Here is a 21,280-nt window from a genome sequence, read left to right as displayed (position 1 = left end):
CTGGCTACCACGGAGGCTACGCAGCTGCAGCGGGGGCGACAGGGGACAATTGTTTTCCCCGACACTAAATCAGGGAAGAGGCTCCCTCGTCTTGCACTGCTCAAAACTACGATGTGCACGACTTGACAGCCGGGACCGTTACTCGTAAATTGGGAATGAAGGGCGGAGAACTCCGAGGAACTGATGCTGTCAAAATTTAAACCAGTCCAACCAGGGCTGATGCAATTTGAACCAGGGCTGCCCGATTGGCTATCCCAAGTTAAGGTTGTGGCCCAAGATGGCACCCTTTTAAGGGGAGGCAGAGGCTGAGAGGGGGATGTGAGCTGGACAACGGAGTCGGAAAGTCAGGTTACTCGACTTTCCTCCGTCATGTGTTATATTTGACTCTTGTAAATATAAGTTGTAAATAAATCCCTCGTACATCACGGGAACTTCAGTCTCGGCTCCAGTGCAGTGAAGACAGGTAACAGGTCCAGTATCAACCGGACCCGGGAACGACGATTGGGAAGAGATCATCAACGACTCCTCCAGGTTTATCATCGTCGGGGACTCCGGCTGGCGAACTTCATAAAGTCATCATCACTCCCATTTCTACTTGTGCGTTCATAAATTTTTCCTCGCCTCACCTCAAAAAATTTTCCCATAGTTTTCCTCACCTCACCTAAAAAAATTGCAAAATTTTCTCACCTGACCTCAATATTTTTAAAAAAAGATTTTCCTCACCTCAATTCAAAAATTTTAAAAACATTTTCCTCACCTCAAATTTTTTTAAAGATTTTCCTCACCTCACCTCAAAATTTGTGAGGCGAGGGTGAGGAAACCCTCACCCTCGCACGCCCTCGTGAGGGTGCCCACCTCTGGTCCTGACCGGCGATGATGGAATGTCCCAGAGGGCGGATGGACTTCGCCACACGCTAGGACGGTGCCGGTAGAACTGGCTGCCAGGCGCAGTAGCGCGCGGCAGCAAATGCGCGTCGTCGTCGTCGTCCACGGCCGCCACAGGTGTTTCATCTAAAGTGATAAAAAAATCTAACTGGCGACGTATTCGCGGGAGCATTGTGGGACTTTCGGCAATTACCTTCTTGGAACGTTTGCCGCCATTTAGGAAGGCTTTGGACAATTTTTAATTGAGGGAATTTTTTTTTCAATTGGGCTTCGAAAATTGTCAAGCGAACCTCACTTTTTTTTTACAGAAATATGAAGTCCTCCACGGATAACCACAGACGCAACAAAAACTATGCACAGTATCGCAACAGAAATAATCGGAAAAATTAGTAAAAATTCCGCTTTAGTCCCGCCTGCTTGATGGTTCCAAAGAAGAGCGCACGGAAGGTGCAGGGAGAGGAGGAAAGTGTTCCCATCTCTTGTTTTACCTTTCTTACCCTCGCTTTGACTTTGATGCTGGTGACAACCGTCTTATCACAAAGAAGGCAAAACAAATGAAGACGGGAACACTTCCTCAGACGCACATTTCGGGCGCGCTTCTTTGCGAAAATCAAGCAGGGTAGGCTAAAGCGTAATTTTTACTTTTTTTTTTTCGAATATTTCTGTTGCGATACTGTGCAGAGATTTTGTTGGGTCTGGGGTTATCCGTAGACGACTTTATATTTCTGTAAAAAAAAGTTAGGTTCGCTTGGCAATTTTCAAAGTTCAATTAAAAAAATTCCGGCAATTAAAAATTGCCCAAAGCCTTCCTCAATGGTGGCAAAAGTTTCCAGAAGGTAATTGCCGAAAGTCCCACAATCCTCAGGCGAGTACGTCGCAAGTTCGATTTTTGTATCCCTTTACGTGAAACACCCTGTAATGCATTCGGACTAAGGGAAATATTTGAGTACATTTTGATCTGAATTTGAGATATAGCGCAGCCAGAAGTTCCTCCGCAAAAGCTAGCTGCGGGCGGGTTCGAAACCTCCATTGGATGCTACCAAGGGACGGATTAAAGGAGCAAGAGGTGACATTTAACATCGCTCCAAATCCTGCCTCGTCTGTCAAGCTGTCCACCAGGAGTCACCATGCAAAATATTTTCGCTCTGCGGTGCGTTATAGCTGCGCAATCGAATCTACAAAAAAAAAAGAAACAGAAAAAAAATCGGAGAAAGCAGCCGCGGACGGCCGACACGATGCTCTCCGAGAAGGCTCCATGCCTTGATTCTTTGTCTTTTCTTCGCAGCTCACGCGCCGCTTATAGATGCTTGAGCTACGCCGCTGTACGTCACTGGTCCCGTGAGGGGAGTATAGCATACGACACAACATCCCCTCGTTGTGCGATGCGCTCTTTTCACGAGAAGGATTTTTCAAAGGCTGCGGAACAGAGCCTTCGCTCTCTCGCTCTGTGGGTCGATTATGTCCCATCGTCGTAGTCGGCCTTGGCCTGTCTGACCCCCCCCCCCCATCTTTAATAAACATATTCCCCCCATTTCGCCTAATGTGATTTTAAGGATTAAGAGAGCGAGAGGGGTACCTGCCATTAGGCGAAATGGGACGTGGGGATTCGAGCGGTCTGCCTGCCTAAATTCGCGGCACGTTGCTCGGGGAAGGGATGAAAGGGGTTTGGGGAAGGGGATAGGGGAAGGCTGACACGTCTGGTTCTACAATTTCCTGCACTACAACCGACCGTGAGGGTCCACTGCCTTCAGAAAGTTCAGCAGGGCTTTCTGTACGGATTTGCGGCGCTGGAGGTTGCCGCGCGGATGGACGATCTCCTCACTCTGTAGCTCTGGTGTTCCAGGGTGCTGCACTGCTTTCTGGAGTTCCCGTCTGGAGTCGGATGTAGCCGGACACATCATTATAATGAGTTCTTCCGTTTCTGGCTCACAGCATTGGACGGCCGGGTTTGAAAGTGTGGGCGCACGTGTAGGCACTACGAGACCAACAAGTGGGAGTTACTATCACTGACTGACGTTAGTAGGGAATTGTGTACAGTCCGGAAACCTTACCAAGAATCAAATGTAGTACAAAAAGCAGTGTTAAAGAAGGACCGGCTGATGCCGTTCTCCATCAGAGCCAGGCCCGTGGCGCCCGTGGCTCGACAACTCTACTACAAACGGCATATCAGGACCCTACACAGCACTGTATACGGTGATGATGCTTAGGAGAGAAACTATTGATTGATCCCAAATATTTGGAGGTACGTTGTCAGAGGAGGCAGCGGATGCGGTTGAGACAGAATTTCCACAAAGTGCAGTAAAAGGCTACCTGTTCCACTATGCACAGTGCATGTGGAGACGGAGATGAAGACAGACGACAAATAACACAGAGGGATGGCACCACAGGTTTAACGCGCGACGGCCCAGCGTTGCCATATGAACATATTTAAGATGACCTACACTCTTCACAGAGACCAGCGGATCAAAGAGAAGCAACTGGCGACGTTTTTATCCGGCCACCACGCAGAAGGATGACCTACAGGGTAGTTAATGAGAAGCTTCATCTGCTGAAGACACAGCTTGAAGTCGACGAACGAAGGCTGGTCTTATACACTCTAAGAAAAAGGGGTGTGAAAAGGTGGTAACTTCTAGTTACCAGCTAGGTCAACATAGCGTCATAGAAGGGGTGTAAAAGGGTGGTAAAAACAATTATCATATATCCAAATTGCTACAAAAAGGCGTACGCCCCCGTCGCTCACCGAATCAAAAGTGGTAACACTATCATTCGTAGGTAGCAGGTAGGACTTTGCAACCTTTTTGGGCACAACATATGCGACAACCACGGCCTGCAAAGATGGCAGAAGACGACTTTGAGAACCAGCTATTGAGAAAAGTCAAGCATAACGTGTGGACGTATGAAATACGCTGTCTTTTTACTGCAAAACTGTTCACGAAAGCGATATTTCTATGTTGCATCATCTTCATATCTCAAACAAAAGTATCGCGCAAAGTATCGCGTTACTTTTTTTTAGTAACGGTAGCGGTACTCCGTTACTTTAAAAAAGAAGTATGGATATCGGCATTTCGATACTTTATACTCAAGTAACGAGTATCGGTATCGCGATACCATATTTGGGTAACGGGTACAACACTGCAGAGGTGTGACCGTGTGGCGAATGATCTTGCAGCGCTGGCAAGGTAGGCAGGATTGTGTCCAACGTTGAACGTCGGTGTTCATGCCCGCGGCCAAGCGTAGCGTGCTGCGATGAGTCGCAGCGTGCGTCGAATACCCGGATGCGCGAGATTGTGTAGCTCGTCGGACATAGGGCGACAGAGGTCGTGTCGCAGGCAACTGGAAACGTGTGGCTCCAGGCAGTACAACGTCGTCGAATTTCATGGAAGCTGGTTTCAAGAAGATTTCAAGAACGTTTCATGGAAGATTTCAAGAACATGGCTTTACGCTCTAACAGTAGAAAGGGACGCAGTCCGCGAAGAGAACACAGCCAAATTCTAGAATAGGGCGGACATGCAGGGCGTTGGACCTTGTTGCGTGTGTCGTCTCTGGTAGCGTGGCAACACACCAATGAAAGGACCATGAGCTAATTCAGGGTACAAGCAAATGAAGCTAACTATTTACATAAGTCCAAGAGTTGGATGATACAGAGAAACTGTCGGCAATACGTCCAGCCTGCTCATCGTCGGTTGGGAGAAAGACGCCCGGGTCACTCTTGTCTCCGCTTATATCTCTTTGGTCGGCATCAGAAAACATTTCCCGAATCCTTTGTTGGGTGCGAGAAACTGTGGCAGTGTCCTGGAGTGAATAATGTCTCTCGGACGGGTGCCCCAAAACAAGGAAAGGCGACACCTTCGTGGAACTGAGAGCCATCTGCAGCCCCTCCCGGCGCCGAAACGTCTTCCACGAAGACTTGCGCACACGTACACTTCTCTGCTACAGTGTAGGAACGTAACAACCTACATTATAAAAAGGTCTAGCTGACGACGTACTCGGCCGGAGCATTGTGGGACATTTAGCAATTACCTTCTGGAAACTTTTGCCGTCATTTCGGGAGGCTTTGGGTAATTTTTAATTGATGGAAATTTATTTTTCAAACGAACTTTGGAAATTGCCAAGCCAACCTCAATTTTTCTTACAGAAATATGAAGTCCGGATAACCGCAGACCCAACGAAAACTATATGCACAGTACAGCAACAGAAATAGTTGAAAAAAAAAAGTGAAGGTGCTGCTTCAGCCCCGCCTGCTTGATTGTCGCTAAAAAAGCGCTCGGTGACGACCGTCTTATCACAAAGAACTCACCAGATAGGGGTAGCAGATCATATCCTCCAGACGCCCATTTCCACCGACGTCCCAATTCAACCAAAAGCTCATTTCCTCCAAAAAAATATTCGGAGGTTCTGGGCTTTCGGTTGATCTGGGCATGCGGGTGGCAGTGACCCATATCCCCCAAATGATCTTTTCGTCCAAGCACCCAGAACCACCGAAAGCGGGATACTTCAAAGGACACGAGTCCACCGTTTAACAGGGAGAGGTGGAAGGGTGAGCGGTTCCCAAGTATGCGGGAATCCGATGTACAGCTCGAGGCAGAGTTAACTGGAACGCCACTTCGACTGGCGGAGTTACACTCGGGGAGAGAGCAACCCTAGCGGCTCTTACGAGAAATAAAGGCAAATAGTGTTCCGACTGTCCCACTGTTGCTGTGTTGCTGTGGAGGTGTAAGCCTTGCCATGAGCTAATGATCGGCATTGCCGTTATCTGTGGTTATCGTCGCGATGTTTGTTTGTGTTTGCGGAGATTATGTGAAGGTGTATGCCGGCTGATATCGCACGGATACGATGCCTTTATGTCATTGATACACGCGAAAGTGGTCGCGTTCGCTCAGTGGGGCATTTTCAGATTTGTGATAAAACAAATGAGGATGCACGGGGTCTAGTGGAAAATTTATTGGAGTTGCTGTCCACCTTTGCGCGTATCAATGAGATAACAGCATCGTATCCGCGTGATATCGGCCAGCATACACCTTTACATAATCGTCTCAAACCCAAACAAACATCGCGATGATAACCACCGTTGAGAGTAATGCCGAGTCAACAACTCATGCCAAGGCGGACACCCTCGCAGCATCATGGCGAGTGGTGGTCATTTGGTGGCAACTTTTCTTTTTTTTCTTTTTTTTTGACGGATCCCGTACAGTCAAGCAATCTCGCATGTTCGCGTGGCACTTTCCGTGCGCACGGAATTTCCCAGCTATTACTTTTTTCGTCCGGTCTCGAAACGACAGAGCAGCGGGTTGCCCAACTATATCCGGTGTCGTCAAATCCGCACTGCAACGGTGGCGAGTGCTCTCATTGGACCGCACGTCGAAGTTCGCGTGATTTAGCAGACGACAGAACCCGAAGACCGGCGACCGCGATGGCCCTAGCGTGATCCAAGTGTACGAACTCTGCCCTGGTTCAAAAGGGATGAGGCGAGCCTGATCCTGATCCTGAAACCGCCAGATCCCTAGCACTCATTTCGGGTGGCAACTGTCACATGATCCAGCTCAGGAGCCGACCTAGCAATTTCCGAGCGCCAGGCAGTGTTGTAATTAAATGACCACCACAATTCGCCATATGTAGAACAGTGGAAACATTATTTCCCTGTATTTCTCCTAAGCGCCGCTAGGGTGATTCTCTTCCCGATTCAGCGGTCGAAGTGGCGTTCCAGTTAACTCTGCTTCGAGCTGTACTTCCTTCAACTCGCCAGAGAGGGTCACGTGGGTTCCTGACTGCTGCTCATCCGGTGCTCGAAATGTTCTGCAGCATGAGGTATGCGGTCCGTTGATTTGCACAGCTTCCTTTGTTGCCTTGCTTACTAATAATTATCTTTAGAGATGTAACATATATGACTAATATAAATATGAGAGCTGATGCACGAGATCTATATTAAAGAAGCTTGATCGTAGTTGGATAGAAATGACACGACACTCGGTGTGTACAAATGAGATCGCGTTCAAGAAGTGATCTGAACGGAGAGGTATCCCGAAAATAAATTTTATTGATATGCACGTTGCTGACGGGAGAAGCACTACCTTCGGAAGGTCATGGAAATCCGCGTCATGATTCACGGAAAAAGAGCATGGTGGGAGTGGTGTGTTCTGTGGCTGGAACATTTAGCGGGACGGCGGAAAACAAATAAACTTCAAGCGCCTTCAGAGGAGATCGACAGTTCAGACGATATGTTGGTTTCACGCATTCATGCTGTTTGCAAGCTTTTTCTAGGGGTTGTTTCAGCCGGTTAATAGCGTGTTTTCTGAACGTCTGAACTGTATTAACAGAACGCATAAAAGAAAAGTAAAGGAGGAGGTCCTTTTTGTAACCTTCTTCGAGACCTGTGAAGTGGGCGCTTTGTTACTATATTTGCTTTCCACGATGATGACCTACACAGTGCCTGGAGCCCTGTCACTCACATGGAAAATATCTCTCTGTTCGGATCGGATCATTTCTTGTACGCGATCGACATCAATAATACCTTTCCTTTGCAAACTTCACTTCTGACTCAGTTGCAGGATTGGATTCCCGCACACCCAAAAACCACTCAGCCTTCCTCCTCTTCCTGACAAACAGAGGAATCGTGTCCTTTCAAGTATCCCGCTTTCGGTGGTTCTGGGCGCTCGGATGAAAAGCGCTTTTGGGGGATATGGATCACTGCCACCCGCGTGCCCAGATCAACCGAATGCCCAGAACCTCCGAACATTTTTTCGGATGCAATGAGCTTTTGGTTGATTTGGGACGTCAGTGGAAATGGGCATTTGGAGGATATGAGGCCTAACCCCAGATAGTCCCTGCCAGTCACAAACAAAAGAGGGATTTATCTGGGAAGCTACTGTCGATAAAAGTGCTGTCCACGGAACCAAGGTCAAAGCGCAAAAATCAGCAAAAAAGAAGAAGGCGGGGACGCTTCCTCCTCTAGCCGCACCTTTCGTGTGCGGTTTTTTGCAACAATCATGCAGGCGGGACTAAAGCAGCACTTTCATTAATTTTTTCGACTATTTCTGTTGCTAAATTGTGCGTAGTATTTGTTGGATCTGCGGTTATCCGTGGAGGACTTCGTGTTTCTGTAAAAAGGTGAGGTTGACTTGGCAATTTGCAAAGTTCGATTGAAGAAAATAATTTCCCTGAATTAAAAATTGTCCAAAGCCTTCCAAAATGGCGGCAAAAGTTTCCAGAAGGTAATTGCCGAAAGCCCCACAATCCTCCGGCGAGTATGTCGCCATTTAGAACTTTCATCACTTTAGGTGTTTAGATGTATCATGCGTGTTTACCTGCACACACCCTGTACAATGGTCACAATGTGTTGAAACGGATCTTAGCAAGATGTTGAAGAGTATGAGGCACGTATGATAGAAAGATCAGTCGGCGATGGAAACATTTGCGATACCAATCTGAAAAGATGAGGAAGACGACCATCAGGAGCCGAGCCGTGATTTCATCGGCACCTGACGCACAAGGGCAGAGAGCATGGATATACAGTAAGTCATCAAAGAACACAGGAACAAAGTCATATGCGGAGGGGAGAGAACGCCACGGAAACGCGTTCTCGTCTTTTCCGCCCTTGTCACCTCTTCTTATTGTCCTGACGCCTTTTCCCGCGCCCGCTACGTACTGCATAGAGTCACTAAATAAGCTACGCTTCAGAGTATCGACAATGGGCTTTTATTTTTATTCGCTCGGAGGCGCTCCGAGTCGTGTATTCGTATTCGCTATGAGTAGCCCGCCATACTATGAATCCGAGCGGCTCCGAGCGAATAAACATAAACTATCATAAACGCCCAACGAGGAGGCAAAAGGGCGAGTTAGAGCCGCTATGTTGTTTCCGTTTGACCTCCAGCGCCATCCATGGAGCGCTCTTCGAAGTGTTGTCTTCTTCCACTGCCGAACTTCATCTTCATCTATTTCTACTGCCGAAGTAGAGGTATGGTGAGCTAGAATTCTAGAATTCATTCTAGCTCACCATAGTAGAGGTGGGACTGGAGGTCAAACGGAAACAACATGGCTGCATGGCGGCTCCAACTCGCCCTTTTGCCTCAGTGTCGATACTTTGAAGCGTACCTTATTTAGTGGCTCTAATACTGCATATATACAGTCATTGTTGAGGATCTTTCACGAGGCAAGTCTAACGAAGCAGGCGCTTGTACTCGGTTCGATTGGATTGGATATGAAAGAAAAATATAGAGAGGTTAGTCCCGTCCCAGTCAGGACTGGCTACTCCAAAACACGTTTGTGGGTGGAACGATAGAGTCAGAAAAAAGAGAAAAAACAACAAACAAACAGGAAAGAGGCAGAGTGGGTCAAGCAGAAGAAAGTATAAAGGAAAAGGGAGGAAATCGTTAGGCGTAGAGAAACACAGCTCGGCGTTTCGGGCCATCGAAACTCACAATCATAATCATCTGATAAGGCGTGAGTTCGAGCCCTGCTACGAACTCACGTGAAGGCCGACATGGCGTATCGGTGAGCTCGATCATACCGCATATTCACTCCCGGATAATATCACACTTGTAAACAGAGCAAGTGTGATGTTACCTGGTGAGTGCGCTAACATTCGGAATGATCGAGCTTACCGATCACTGATCTCGATTGTAAAAGGCTGGATCGCGGATGGGGAGCGCGAGCGTGAGGAAACCGGCCGCCATCTTACTGTACCCACAACAGTCGCCGCGGCGATCATGGCAACTTCTTGCAATTACGGTCGTACCAACCGTACTGGCAAGGATACAGGGCCTAAATTTCTACAGGTGAGTAATTCTTTATCAAGGAATAAATAGGCGTCCATTCTGTATATTTAGTTGACCATTATGAAGTGTTTTTTTGTTCAAAACGAGCACTGGATGCAGGTTGCTTGATCGCTCTTCCGAGGTTCAATCGAGCACACTTGCATGTTACCTGGTGGCAAATACAGTTTTGAGTGCATAATGTGCTTGAAAGAACATGTTATAGTACACTGGTAGTGTTGTCATCAATATATGTGCGAGCACTCGAGCGCTTTTTTGCATGCATTGCTAGCATGGTACACGGTGTTCTCTACGGAAGCGAGTGCACATTCATTTCTTTGAATTACCTTCGCGCACAAGTTCGCTACTACGTCGTAATTAGACCAAGATTGTCACCTTTTTTCATGTATTGGTATTGTTTTGTGCCTTGGTTTGATTTGTGACACAGAATGCTACGTGACGGTGGTGTGGCGCGACTTGGATAACGCCTTGTGTCTCACCTGTATCGTCAGCTTGTTACGATAATAATAATTTCTAGCGTGCCGTGCTATTTGTAGCAATTTTTAAAGCAAAAGTGGTGTCTCGTCAATACAGGTTTCGTCATGTGGACTACCCAGTGAATAATCTGTGCAGTGTGATACGACTGGGTGTACAGATAAGTATCAAGCTCCTCATCCACTGGTTTCTACTTTACAGGAAGGAACCACCTCAGTGCACGCACTGTGGTTAGCCTCTCTCAAATTTGCACATTTTCATACATGTTGACATCAGAAACACACCTTAGGCTCCTTCACCCAGCAATATAATAATTATAATTCTTTTTAAAAGAGTTCCCCATATTCTTTTTAGAATAGGTTTTAATCTTTTCAATTTTTAGAAGGTACAGGGATTGTAAGCCATGTTTTAAACTGATGTTTTAACATTTGTCCAATGCATTTATTAAACAACATTCATTTTTAACTGGTTGCACCCAAACCAATGTTCTGATGTATTATTGCCTTTGTTGTCGATGCACCATAAAAATTGGAATAATCATCAATACAGGTTACTTCACAGCTGCCTCGACATACTCAAGAAATGGGTGCAGAACCTGCGTAATGCCCACAAACTTTGACTACCACAGCACCTCCAGAAAGTAAAAGCATATGTGTCACATGGGATTTTTAAAGGCATTCACAGTATATAATACCTTGTGTGAACTGTTGTAGATCTAAGCAGCCTCTACAGTACACTCTCAGAAATTAAAACATGTCAGGGAACTGTGATAATCGTTTCAGTTAATAGGCATGCACATATATGCTATAAGACGAAATTTATTCATTGAGGATGCATTTCTCTGGTACTGATGTTGTTTACATCTACCGTTGATCACATTAAATTTAAAACTCAGCATATATGAGAAAATATCAGGAGGGAAGTTGCTATTCTTTGCTCATTCCAACCTAAAATTGAGTGCTACAAATTTAGAGAGTGTACCTGTCCATTGTCATCCCTAAAATATATATTGTCATTGTAGGAAGGTCACAAAACAATAAATGTAGTCTTTTGCGACCTCCCTGCGCGTTCATTGTTTCCTGAAATGCATAAGTGCAAGAAATAAATGTTGAACTTGAAAAATGTATACTCTCTTTACTCATCATCAGTGATCTTCTTTACAAAAGCATATCGTGTTAGACTTTTTTGTTTACGCTTCACAGACAGGATACACGAGGTCCAAAATGACAAAAGCACAACTGTTTCAAGCTCCAAATCGTTCTGTTGCAATTTGCAGACCATACGTGTGTAGTGCAAGAGGGCCCCTGCACATCAAAGGGTAAGATGGGAGTCATTAATGAAAGTGGTTCCTATGAGAGACTACGATGCTGAAGAAAATTGTGCAAACTGCGGAAAGTGCCATAGAAGATCTCCAGAAAGTGTGTCTGGTCTCACAACGGTGCCCCTTTTAGATGACGATGATACTGATTGGTGTTTCAGATGTGGAGCTGCATTTTTTGTAACGTGCTCCACATAACAAGCATGACAAAGCCAGTGCTGGATTCAGTTTGGCACAACCGCGCCTGCAAATACGCAGAACAAATGAAGGAAGCAACAAACAAACATAGAAGGGCTGTACTTCAAAAAGAGATAAGTCCTGTGTCTCTAGCAGGTGTCACCACTTCCTAAGTAAGTTAATTGATTAAGCTTACATCACTACCTGACTAACTGTTCTAACGAGCGCGAACGAATTGCGTGAAGTAATTATTTGAGCTGCTTGGCGGTGTGTCCATATGTGCGAGGCATGGCACCCATGTCGTTCACTAAAATACTCTTTCTGCGGCGATGCTTGATATAAATCATGCTAAACGCATACACGGCTAAAACAACGGCTGAGAGTCTACAGAACGATATCTTTCTGTCATGCGAGTATATCTTTTCCCGGACCGTTCGTGACGGAAAAATTTTTGTCCAGAACGCAGCACAGGATATTATATACATGGTTGTTGTTAACCTCACATCGTTTCTTATTGAAATATTGGCTGGGAAACGTGCTGTAGTACAATTCCCAGCGCTGCACTGCAGTGACAGTCTAGTTTCGGAATGCAAAACATAACGTTATTAAGAATCGAAAAGCAGGGCACCTGCGAAATACTGTTAGGATACATCAGTATACTGGCACCTTACAAAATCGCGTGACGACAAACAATGATCAACGCCTGTAGCGCAATAAATACTCACAATCTCTGTTGCCTCCCATTGTTTCCAATGGGCACACACAGCGTTTTAGGGCCCACCAACATGGCGGCCCGAATGCGCACCTCTCTCCCACGAGCCCCTCTCCCATACGCGATCCAGCCTTTATACATAGAGATCAGTGTTACCGATACGCCATGTCGACCTTCACGTGCCCGAACTCACGCCTTATCAGATGATTGTGATCGTGAGTTTCGAAGACCTGAAACGCCGAGCTATGCTGGTTCATAATGGATCGAGTAGCGCGGAAGGGTGCGTTAGTAATACAGGGGAACTGGCATCTGTTCGCAACGTCCTACGGCTGCAGTTGCTGCTGCAACGATAGGGACAGTCTAGTTCAGCGTTTCTCAACGGGGGTTCCGCGGAACCCAGGGATTCCGCGAACCCGCTGCTGGTCCGCGATTCTGCTGGTCCGCATCCGCGGGAGTAACTTAACCGCCTACCAAGACTCGCTCTCGGACAGTCTTGTTATCGGAACGTGCTCGACATTTGATCGTGAGCATTGGGATTGATATCGGGATAGCAGGACCGGGTCGCCGCGGTTGGCGGTTATTGGAAAGATTAGAGCCAGCAGCTGTCATCTTCATCGGTTCGGTCAACCCGCAACGTAACCCGACAGCTTCTCCGAACCACGCTTTTGCTTTTCTCTCGTGTTTCGAAAGCATTACGAGCACTTGGAAAGTCGGAACTACTACTCAGAGAAGTCTCGCGGCTACTCTCCTGCTTGCATGGGCTTGGGATTTGCAAGCATCACTGGCAACCCACAACCCCTTACCCGAAGTATTGTGAAACAGTTGAACGAATCCGGCAAACCTCAAGCGATATCTTGTGACGAAACAGTAAATAATTAAATAAATTGTAATTAAACAATTAAATAGTCAGTACAGAACAAAAAATTGCTTCTTGTACGACATCTCGTTCGCCTCGCCCACTTCTACGGAGTTGCCCCATGCAGTGTAGTAGGTTCCTTCAGGTCGTGCTGGCATCATCTCGGGTTCCCTCGAATAACACAAGTTGAGAACCAGTGTGTTGAACCGAAACGTTTTTCGTTCCGGTTCTATCATAAACGGTCCGGTACCAGTTCTGCTCCGGAGCAAAAAAATAACGGTTCATACCGGTTCCGCTTCTGGTGGACATATTCATTCCTAGAAAAAAAATCAATGCTGCAAAATGTAAACCAGTTTATATGCATACATCGTATTTAATATTAATAGGCAGCTGTGAAACTGGTAGCTCCTGGTTCCTGTAGGTGACTATGTCTGTTCAAATAGGCATTCTCTTTTCTTGAAGCGCATGGTACAGACGGAATTGTTTGTCGTGATGTCATACGTGAAGTACTTTCTTGCTGGATTGGTGCGATCGCGTCCCATCCGAATGCCTGTTGCTGCTTGCTCGCCAGCAAGCACTAGCGCACGAGTACGACGCAAATCGAGGAACACCTTCACTCACAAACGCGCTCGACGGCTCCGTTTTCTTTTCTTCGTGTCCTGTCCACAAAAGAGGCGCCACTTCGCACGCGCTTGCATCGCGGATACGTACATGTATTCAACTTCGCTGCGCGAGATTACCGATAGAGAAGCCGTTTCGCACATTGGTAGAGAGTCACAACCGGTCACATGTACATCTAAGTGTATGTGCGCGAACGATAAAAAGTTACAAAGGGAGCCTAAGGGTCATAGTATATACGGACATACATTGCACCGTAACAGTAACCCTCGTAAAGTATCCATGACATGGCTTCAGAACACACAACGACAATTTCATTCGCCTACTCGTAGTCTAAACCGGCGAAGTTTTTGTTTGGACCGAAAACCGTTAAATAATTTTTTTCGGTTTCCCTCCTGAGCGAAAAAAACGTATGCGGTTTCGATTCCGTTCCGGTTCGCACCAAAATAGCGATTTGTTTTTCGGTTTTCAGATCCGGTTTTCGATTCGCTTCGACACCCTGTTGAGAACCACTGGACTAGTTGCACTTTTCGAATTAAGGCAGTCGCGGAACCGGGGGGAGGCGCTTCCCCTTCTCTTCCAAAGGGCGGTTGGGTAAGGTCTCCCACTCCCCCACCGAAAGTGGGTGTCTGAATCCGCCCCTGAATTAACCGCCAAAGCACGACAACTGTCAGCAGTACACGCTGTTATAGCGACCTCGAACAAGGTGTCCACCAGTGATTTCCCCAGAAATTCATTGCTGGGGGGATGCCGAGCTTTCAAGGGGGCGGGGGGTTATGCTTGGTGAAGGTTCCGCTTACGGAATTTTTCTTAGACACGGAAAGAATCGTGGCACAATGGTGACATATCTGCACAGCTTTCCCGTTTTATTTGTACATGTTAGAACACAGTACATTAGAATACAGATTCATTATGAACGGCATTTCAACATTAAGATGCATAGTGACACGACCGACAAAGAAAAAAGACTAGCACCTTGTCTCACGAAGCTCAATGAATACCTGGCAACCAACGGTGAAAACCTTAGACGAAAAAAGCAGAATACCTCGCTTGATTGAGTTGGGCGCAAATGGTTCTTGATGATCCACATTGAGTTTGCGTGCCCGCACGCATTTTTGCTCGTATATGCGCGCAATATATGCATATTGAACAGTCACTTTCAAATGATGTTAGAGAAATGCATGCTACGATCATCTGCATGGCTGTGGTCCTACAGCCCAAGTTTGACAGTGCATGATGTAATTCGCTGCGCCGGACTCACTACCAGCTAGAACGTGCTGGTGGCGGAGTTGGTTGGGGTCGCCTGAGAAATTTCAGGGGGGTGTTGCAAAAATACAGGGAGGGTGTACACCCCCCTGAGGGGGGTGTAGGGAAGTCCCTGGTGTCCACGACCACGACACAGCACTGGCAGTGTTGCCACATCTACAGATTTGTATGGAAATCTACAGATTTTTTTACTCCATGATGGTACGAACATGAGCATGGGCTACGCGAACGTTGACAACGATCGTTGTGTATGGTCCTGTATGTTCCCAAGCTCAGGCTTGTATTGCATAATGTAAAAACCCCGAGATTAGGGAACACGAAGGGACAGACACAACACGAAGACTTCGTGTTGTGTCTGTCCCTTCGTGTTCCCTAGTCTCGGGGTTTTTACATTATGCATCATCTTCACCAGCTCGCTTGCTTCCTAGCCATTTTTTCATTGTCAGGCTTGTAGTGTCACGGATTTCATGTATTGTCAGCCTGTCTGCGTTTACGCTATGTTGTCAGATTTTTGGACATTCATTAAAAAAAAAAAGTTGTGACGAGAAGCCCGATTCACGATGCGCCACTCTCGGGTGAAAAAACAACTGATTTTTCATTCCCAGTTTTTGCTTCATGGTGTGCGTGCTAAACAATAACTGCATGTCAGTATAATCCTTGATATTTTGTGTCACTCGTGGCACGGAAGCTGTTCGTACTTAATCACACGATGTAGGTACTAATTATCATGGTTAGATAGATCGTTTATGTCGTATTGATTTGTCTGATGATGACGCTTGATTTTTTTCCCTTCTTATTCTTGCTGCCTCCATTGGAAGCAAATAGATCAAGCGCAGTCGCCGGAGCATTGGCACCGACGAACAGGTGGTGGTGGTGGGGTGCTATTTCAGAGCCGCTTGTCACTCGGTTTTTACCAGACAGCACAGCCGGCGCCAGGATTCGAACCCAATATCTTTTGCCATTACATATTTCCGTTGTTTCGATGCATAAAGCGAAATAGAAAATGTTAGATAATGAAACGCACAAAATCCTGGCCATCTACAGATTTTTACGGAAATCTGCATACTTTTTAATAAGTGATCTCCATACTTTTCCTCGGAAGACCGTTTCCGGCACCGATTCCAGGTAGAGAGAGGGCGAGTAGGCGAGGGGCAGTAAAGAGGGCAATGAGCGTGGCGTGGGACTCCGATGGGAGAGAGCTTTTTTTTAGCATGATAGCGAGAGGTGCCGTTTGCACACGTGTACTCCTGCGGCTGCGTTTCGCGGCCTTGGCATATCATTTGGCATGGCGAGTCAGAGACAGCATCATACATGCACTAGAGCACTGTAAAAGTTCTGTTTATTACTATCGTGATATTAACGAGATGAAAAATGTACTGAATCGGTTCGCGGAATGTCAAGCAGAACTGTAGGATGGCATGTCCAGATCGAACGGTCTGATTGTAAGAGGTTCTCCTACAAAGGGCTGCTCCAATCAGGGAAAACAAAATAAAAAATAAAAAAACTGGGCTTTAGCCTTTTCGATCAAACCTACTAAAAAGATATGCGCAAAGACGAGAGCACTGGACGTCACGGGGCCGTACTGGATCAAAGGCTACCGAAATGAGACTGACCTACCATGTCCCTGGTCCAGTAATTTGATGTAACGTAAAATTCCCTAATGAACTTTGTCAACAACTGGCTTTCAGTAATGTCATGTGTATTCCGCTGCAGTGATTTACCCAGACTGCCCTACGCCCTAAAATGTATGGAGACGTCCCCGAACTCCCCCCCCCCCCACCCCCCCAGTTTAAATGCCAGGCAGAATGACAGCTGAGCCTTAAAAGGACAGTGAAATACCCTAGAATTTTTGTACCCAAATTCCGTGGAAACCACGATAATTATGACTCCCCACACACATTTTTTTAAACATCCCCAATGCTCGGCATTCTGGACAATGAAAAAACGGCTAGGAAGCAAGCGAGCTGATGAAGATGATGCATAATGTAAAACCCCCGAGACTAGGAAACACGAAAGGACAGACACAAACACGAAGTTTTGATACTTCGTGTTTGTGTCTGTCCTTTCGTGTTCCCTAGTCTCGGGGTTTTACATTATGCATCATTCTGGACAAAGCACTTGCGTACCACTAATTTTACTACTTATCCGTACACGTATTAAATATCTCACTACGCTGGTAACTATGTTTTAGAATGAAAATAGGTGAATGAGATAACAACAGTCGTACAAGTTACTTAATTGAAGGGATATGTAGCTGTTGGGGATGGTCGACTTCGTTACATTTACGGTTCCATATATAATGCAATTTAGTTACACAGGCATCTGTATGAAGTTTTGAATTATCACATTAGCACCATTAATAGTGGTGTTACACGCTCTTTACATTATTTATTATTATGTATGACAGCAATGCACATCCAGCGTCTGCGCTAAATTCCTCGCTCGAGTACGCGTTACACACATAATGCAATTTTGTTTGATGTATTCGTTTCTGGATGTACTTATGTCCATTAATTGTCTCTTAACAACTCGGATATACGAAATTTGTAGTTATGGTGATAGGAATCGTGACTGCAGTTGCGGGCCATCACATACCAGCCGCCGCATACAGCAAGTCAGCAAGCTCACGACGCCTGGGAGAGAACGGCAGCATCGTTTCTCTAGTTTCCCTCTCCACTCTTTTCTTTGCCTCCTAATCCTATGTGTACCACAGGCAACCACAGGTCTGTACCCAGAATCGGCGCCCTGAAACGGTCTCCCCTTTTCCTCCGACGGGTGTGCCAACACTGCACAGCAGACAGCATCCACCTGCACTCTCGCATTCTATATAGCAGGTCACGAGGTGGCTCCACCAGCTCCACCGGTCAGAAACCTTTCGTCATTTCTGTTGCACCCTTCGTAAAATGGGGCAACGCCTTTGATGATGAAAACAATGTTGTTGCACGGGTTCTAAAATACGACTTGCGTTGCAAGCTCCCTCGCACAGCGCATTCGCAGTTTTGGTTTCGTTTCTTTTTCTTTCAGCATTAACGCATGAAAACATATTTTTCTCCATATGGAATGAGCAATGAAAAAGGAATCAAAAGCAACAGTAAAAATGGCTGTGACGCCCCTAAACTCAGCGCCTCAACGCTCCATGATTTGAAAACCCGAGACGAGGTATAGGGACGATAACAGACAAACACAAACACGGTCTCAGAGACCGTGTTTGTGTTTGTCTGTTGTCGTCCCTACCTCGTCTCGGGTTTTCAAGTCATGGATCGTCACCACCAGCTCGCTTGCTACCTAACTTTCCATTCGCCTCAACGCGATGAGGCTGGCGGGTGCGGTTTTGGGTCGTCTGGCGACAATGTGCATCATGGCGCTGGGAACAGGAAGTTCCGCACTATCCGCGTCATCCTGAAATTTCAATGCGAACCTAGCACGATTAGCCATGTTCAGCAAACTGTCGGGCTTCGTCCGTCAGCACAAGAAAAAGATATTGTTCGGTGGCGGCTTCATCGCGGGAGCGTATCTTCTCAATCATTTCCTTCGGCGTAAGTTGGATGAGTGGCACAACCAGCAAACGCAGAGCTATCTCGATCACTTGAAGCACCAACATCACTTCGAAGGTATTTTGCAAACCTCAGACAGCACAATACTTTCGCTGCTACCAAAAATACGTGAACCACTGCTTCAGATTCTGGAAACAGAGTCGCTTCTTGAAAAGTTGAAAGCTCGCCCACATAACCGCCTCGAGATATGGGAAGAGATGAAAGCTCGAATTTTGGCATTTGCCGTCTGCAGCGTGTATGCCGAAAGTTTGTTAGCGACACTCCTACGGGTCCAGCTTGGAGTCATCGGTGGTTACGTTTACGTGAACACCCAACGACAGGCGCAAGATACCGGGGGAGCGCTGCCGGCTCTCACAAACCAGGAAACCCACCAGCTTTACTTGTCACTCGTACAGTATTTCTTCGACAGCGGCATTGAAGAACTGGTTCGTGTTGTGAAGGTAGCCGTCGTGACAGCGTTTGGACATGTCAGTCTCAAGGAGCGAGTCAGTACAAATGACTTCGCGATAGCTTTCGATTATATCAAGGAACATCTGGCCCGTGACGGGAATCCGTTGCCGGGATTCGTTAGTTTCTTGCTCCCACCGCCCAACGCAGAACACGAAGCCGAAGTCTCACCCGTGCTGCGTAGTATGGTTTTGGAAACGAGAGATATTCTAGAGACGGAAGATTTCTCGAAGGTGCTCTCCGCTTGCATAGACATGGGATTTAGCAGCCTGCGATCTGAAGTAGAAACGAGTATTCGTATCATGCAAGACGCAGAAAGTGAGCGCCCCTCAACAAGTTTCCCACTGGCAAGACTGCTACCCGTGCTGAAAAGCTGTATTGTTGCAGGTCGAAGGGACACATTTGTGAAGGAAGTTTTACAGAGCGACTTGCTGCATAGCATGCTGGCAAATGTCTACGAAGCGTTTTGTCAAACTGAAAATGTGGACAGAGTGAATCACAATCTTGCACCTTTTTCATGATGAACAGAACCTTTGCACACAGGTTAGGGACGGTTTTTAATGCCAGGAGGAGAAAAGATTTCCTGGTGTGCCAGCTTTTGGCCCAGAAAAATGGGCAGTTAGCCTGAATGCCATGATACATCAAGTGCAACGTGCTTTGTTACTCAGACGCACACAAATGTTTTGCTGTTCTTATTTATTCGTAGTATTTGTCATGAGGATGACCTAGCGGCCTAGAGAAATGGAAGGTGGCCTTCTGTGACTAACTGGCAGCACTTCACACTTAGCTTGCCCTCATGTTTGTTATTGTTTCTCACAATGGTGATGGGCTTACATTATTGGGATATTATTTTCTGTGATATGCCTTAACTGAGATATGCGCAGGCACCCTTCAACGTATCACATCACCAGAGAAAAAATAACACAAAGGGACATAGAAGCGCATCATGTTAAAGGTGACATAATATTGAGCATATTTATACTTGTTTCAGAAAAGAAAGAAAAATACTGATGATTACACAGATATGTTGTCAGTAGCAAATGCCACCATGTTCTGTGGCATCACAGTAACGCTCAAGTTAGTTTTTCTCTAAAGGAATAATTAGGAAGGGTAATATATATGTACGTTATCCTTTAGAGTTCTAGAACGGCAGCAAAACAAATGTCATGGCAAAGCAGAAAGATACAGGTCCAACAAGGCACACATATACGACGATTGATAGGAATTCGATTGTTGGAAATGCATTTAGTTGTGATGTACGATGCATTATCAATCTTTGCTCTGGTTTGTTTTCTTACTGTGGCATGTCACTCACCTTTGGTGTTCCAGCACTTTCTACTGGTTGATGAATATTATTGTAATGGGGGATTGTGTGTATCCTGGTGATGCGTATTGTTGAGTATCGTTGTTTTCATACATTTTTACCAATCTAATATATCTAATATCTACTTAAGCCACTTTATGCAATATAAAATGAGGTACAAGTGTTGTGTCAAAGTTCTAACTGTAAAAATAATTCCTTTTCTTCACAAATGCCCAAGGACACGAGAAATATGCTGCGAGAGACAGTGCCCCTGAGCATGCTTGGTCTGTAAGAGTGTCATATTTAAGGTCAATACTACAAGTCTAACTCCAATGGGCATGGAATATGAATGTTACCACAACTTACAAGTACATTTTGTAACTTCAAACAATAAAAGATATGGTGCATTCAGTTCACTCCAATCACATTCAAAAGCGGAATTCTACTTCCTGCTGTCCTCTTTCCATCTGTCCACTTCTGTACGCCACTCATAACCAGTTTCTTTTCGGTTTTCAAGTTCGGTTCAGATCCGGTTCAGCAAAACATACAGGTGTCTAGTGGTTTTCACTTCGGGTTCAGTTTCGGTTTCGATCCCTGGTACTACAGTCAACCCTTGTTTTATGAACCCTCGATTTACGAATGTCCTCTGTTTATGAATGGCGTCACAAGGAACCAAACTCTTTCCATGTATTTCTCCCTCTGTTTATGAACCTTCAATATCCGAACCGTGAACGAATTTTCAGGGAACGAACCGCAAAAACGCATGTGTTCTGACCTCGATTGATGAACAGGGAAATATTTTTGAACGGGGGAAGCTGCCTTTGATAACACAGGGTTGCATCAAAAAAGGCTAACAAAGAATGAAGGTCAAGCACCCGTAGAGTGTCCCACAGTGTCTACCA

At 46.1% G+C, this 21,280-nt stretch overlaps 1 protein-coding gene across 1 annotated transcript; it reads left to right on the top strand.

The window, feature by feature from the left end:
* The first annotated feature begins 18,349 nt into the window (after positions 1–18,349).
* LOC135383377 (peroxisomal biogenesis factor 3-like) lies at positions 18,350–20,789 on the top strand. Its single transcript, XM_064612857.1, has one exon. The coding sequence runs from the start codon at positions 18,508–18,510 to the stop codon at positions 19,594–19,596; it is 1,089 nt and encodes a 362-aa protein (XP_064468927.1). The 5' UTR covers positions 18,350–18,507; the 3' UTR covers positions 19,597–20,789.
* The last annotated feature ends 491 nt before the right edge of the window (positions 20,790–21,280 follow it).

The sequence above is a fragment of the Ornithodoros turicata genome, chromosome 2, assembly GCF_037126465.1.
Source record: "Ornithodoros turicata isolate Travis chromosome 2, ASM3712646v1, whole genome shotgun sequence".
NCBI classification, from domain to species: Eukaryota; Metazoa; Arthropoda; class Arachnida; order Ixodida; family Argasidae; genus Ornithodoros; species Ornithodoros turicata.
Note: the sequence above shows the minus strand (reverse complement) of the source record. Positions and strands in the feature narration are given on the sequence as shown.

Bases quoted from the DNA above. Each gene is read 5' to 3' on its own strand.
- LOC135383377 (XM_064612857.1), top strand. From the start codon at position 18,508: ATGTTCAGCAAACTGTCGGGCTTCGTCCGTCAGCACAAGAAAAAGATA.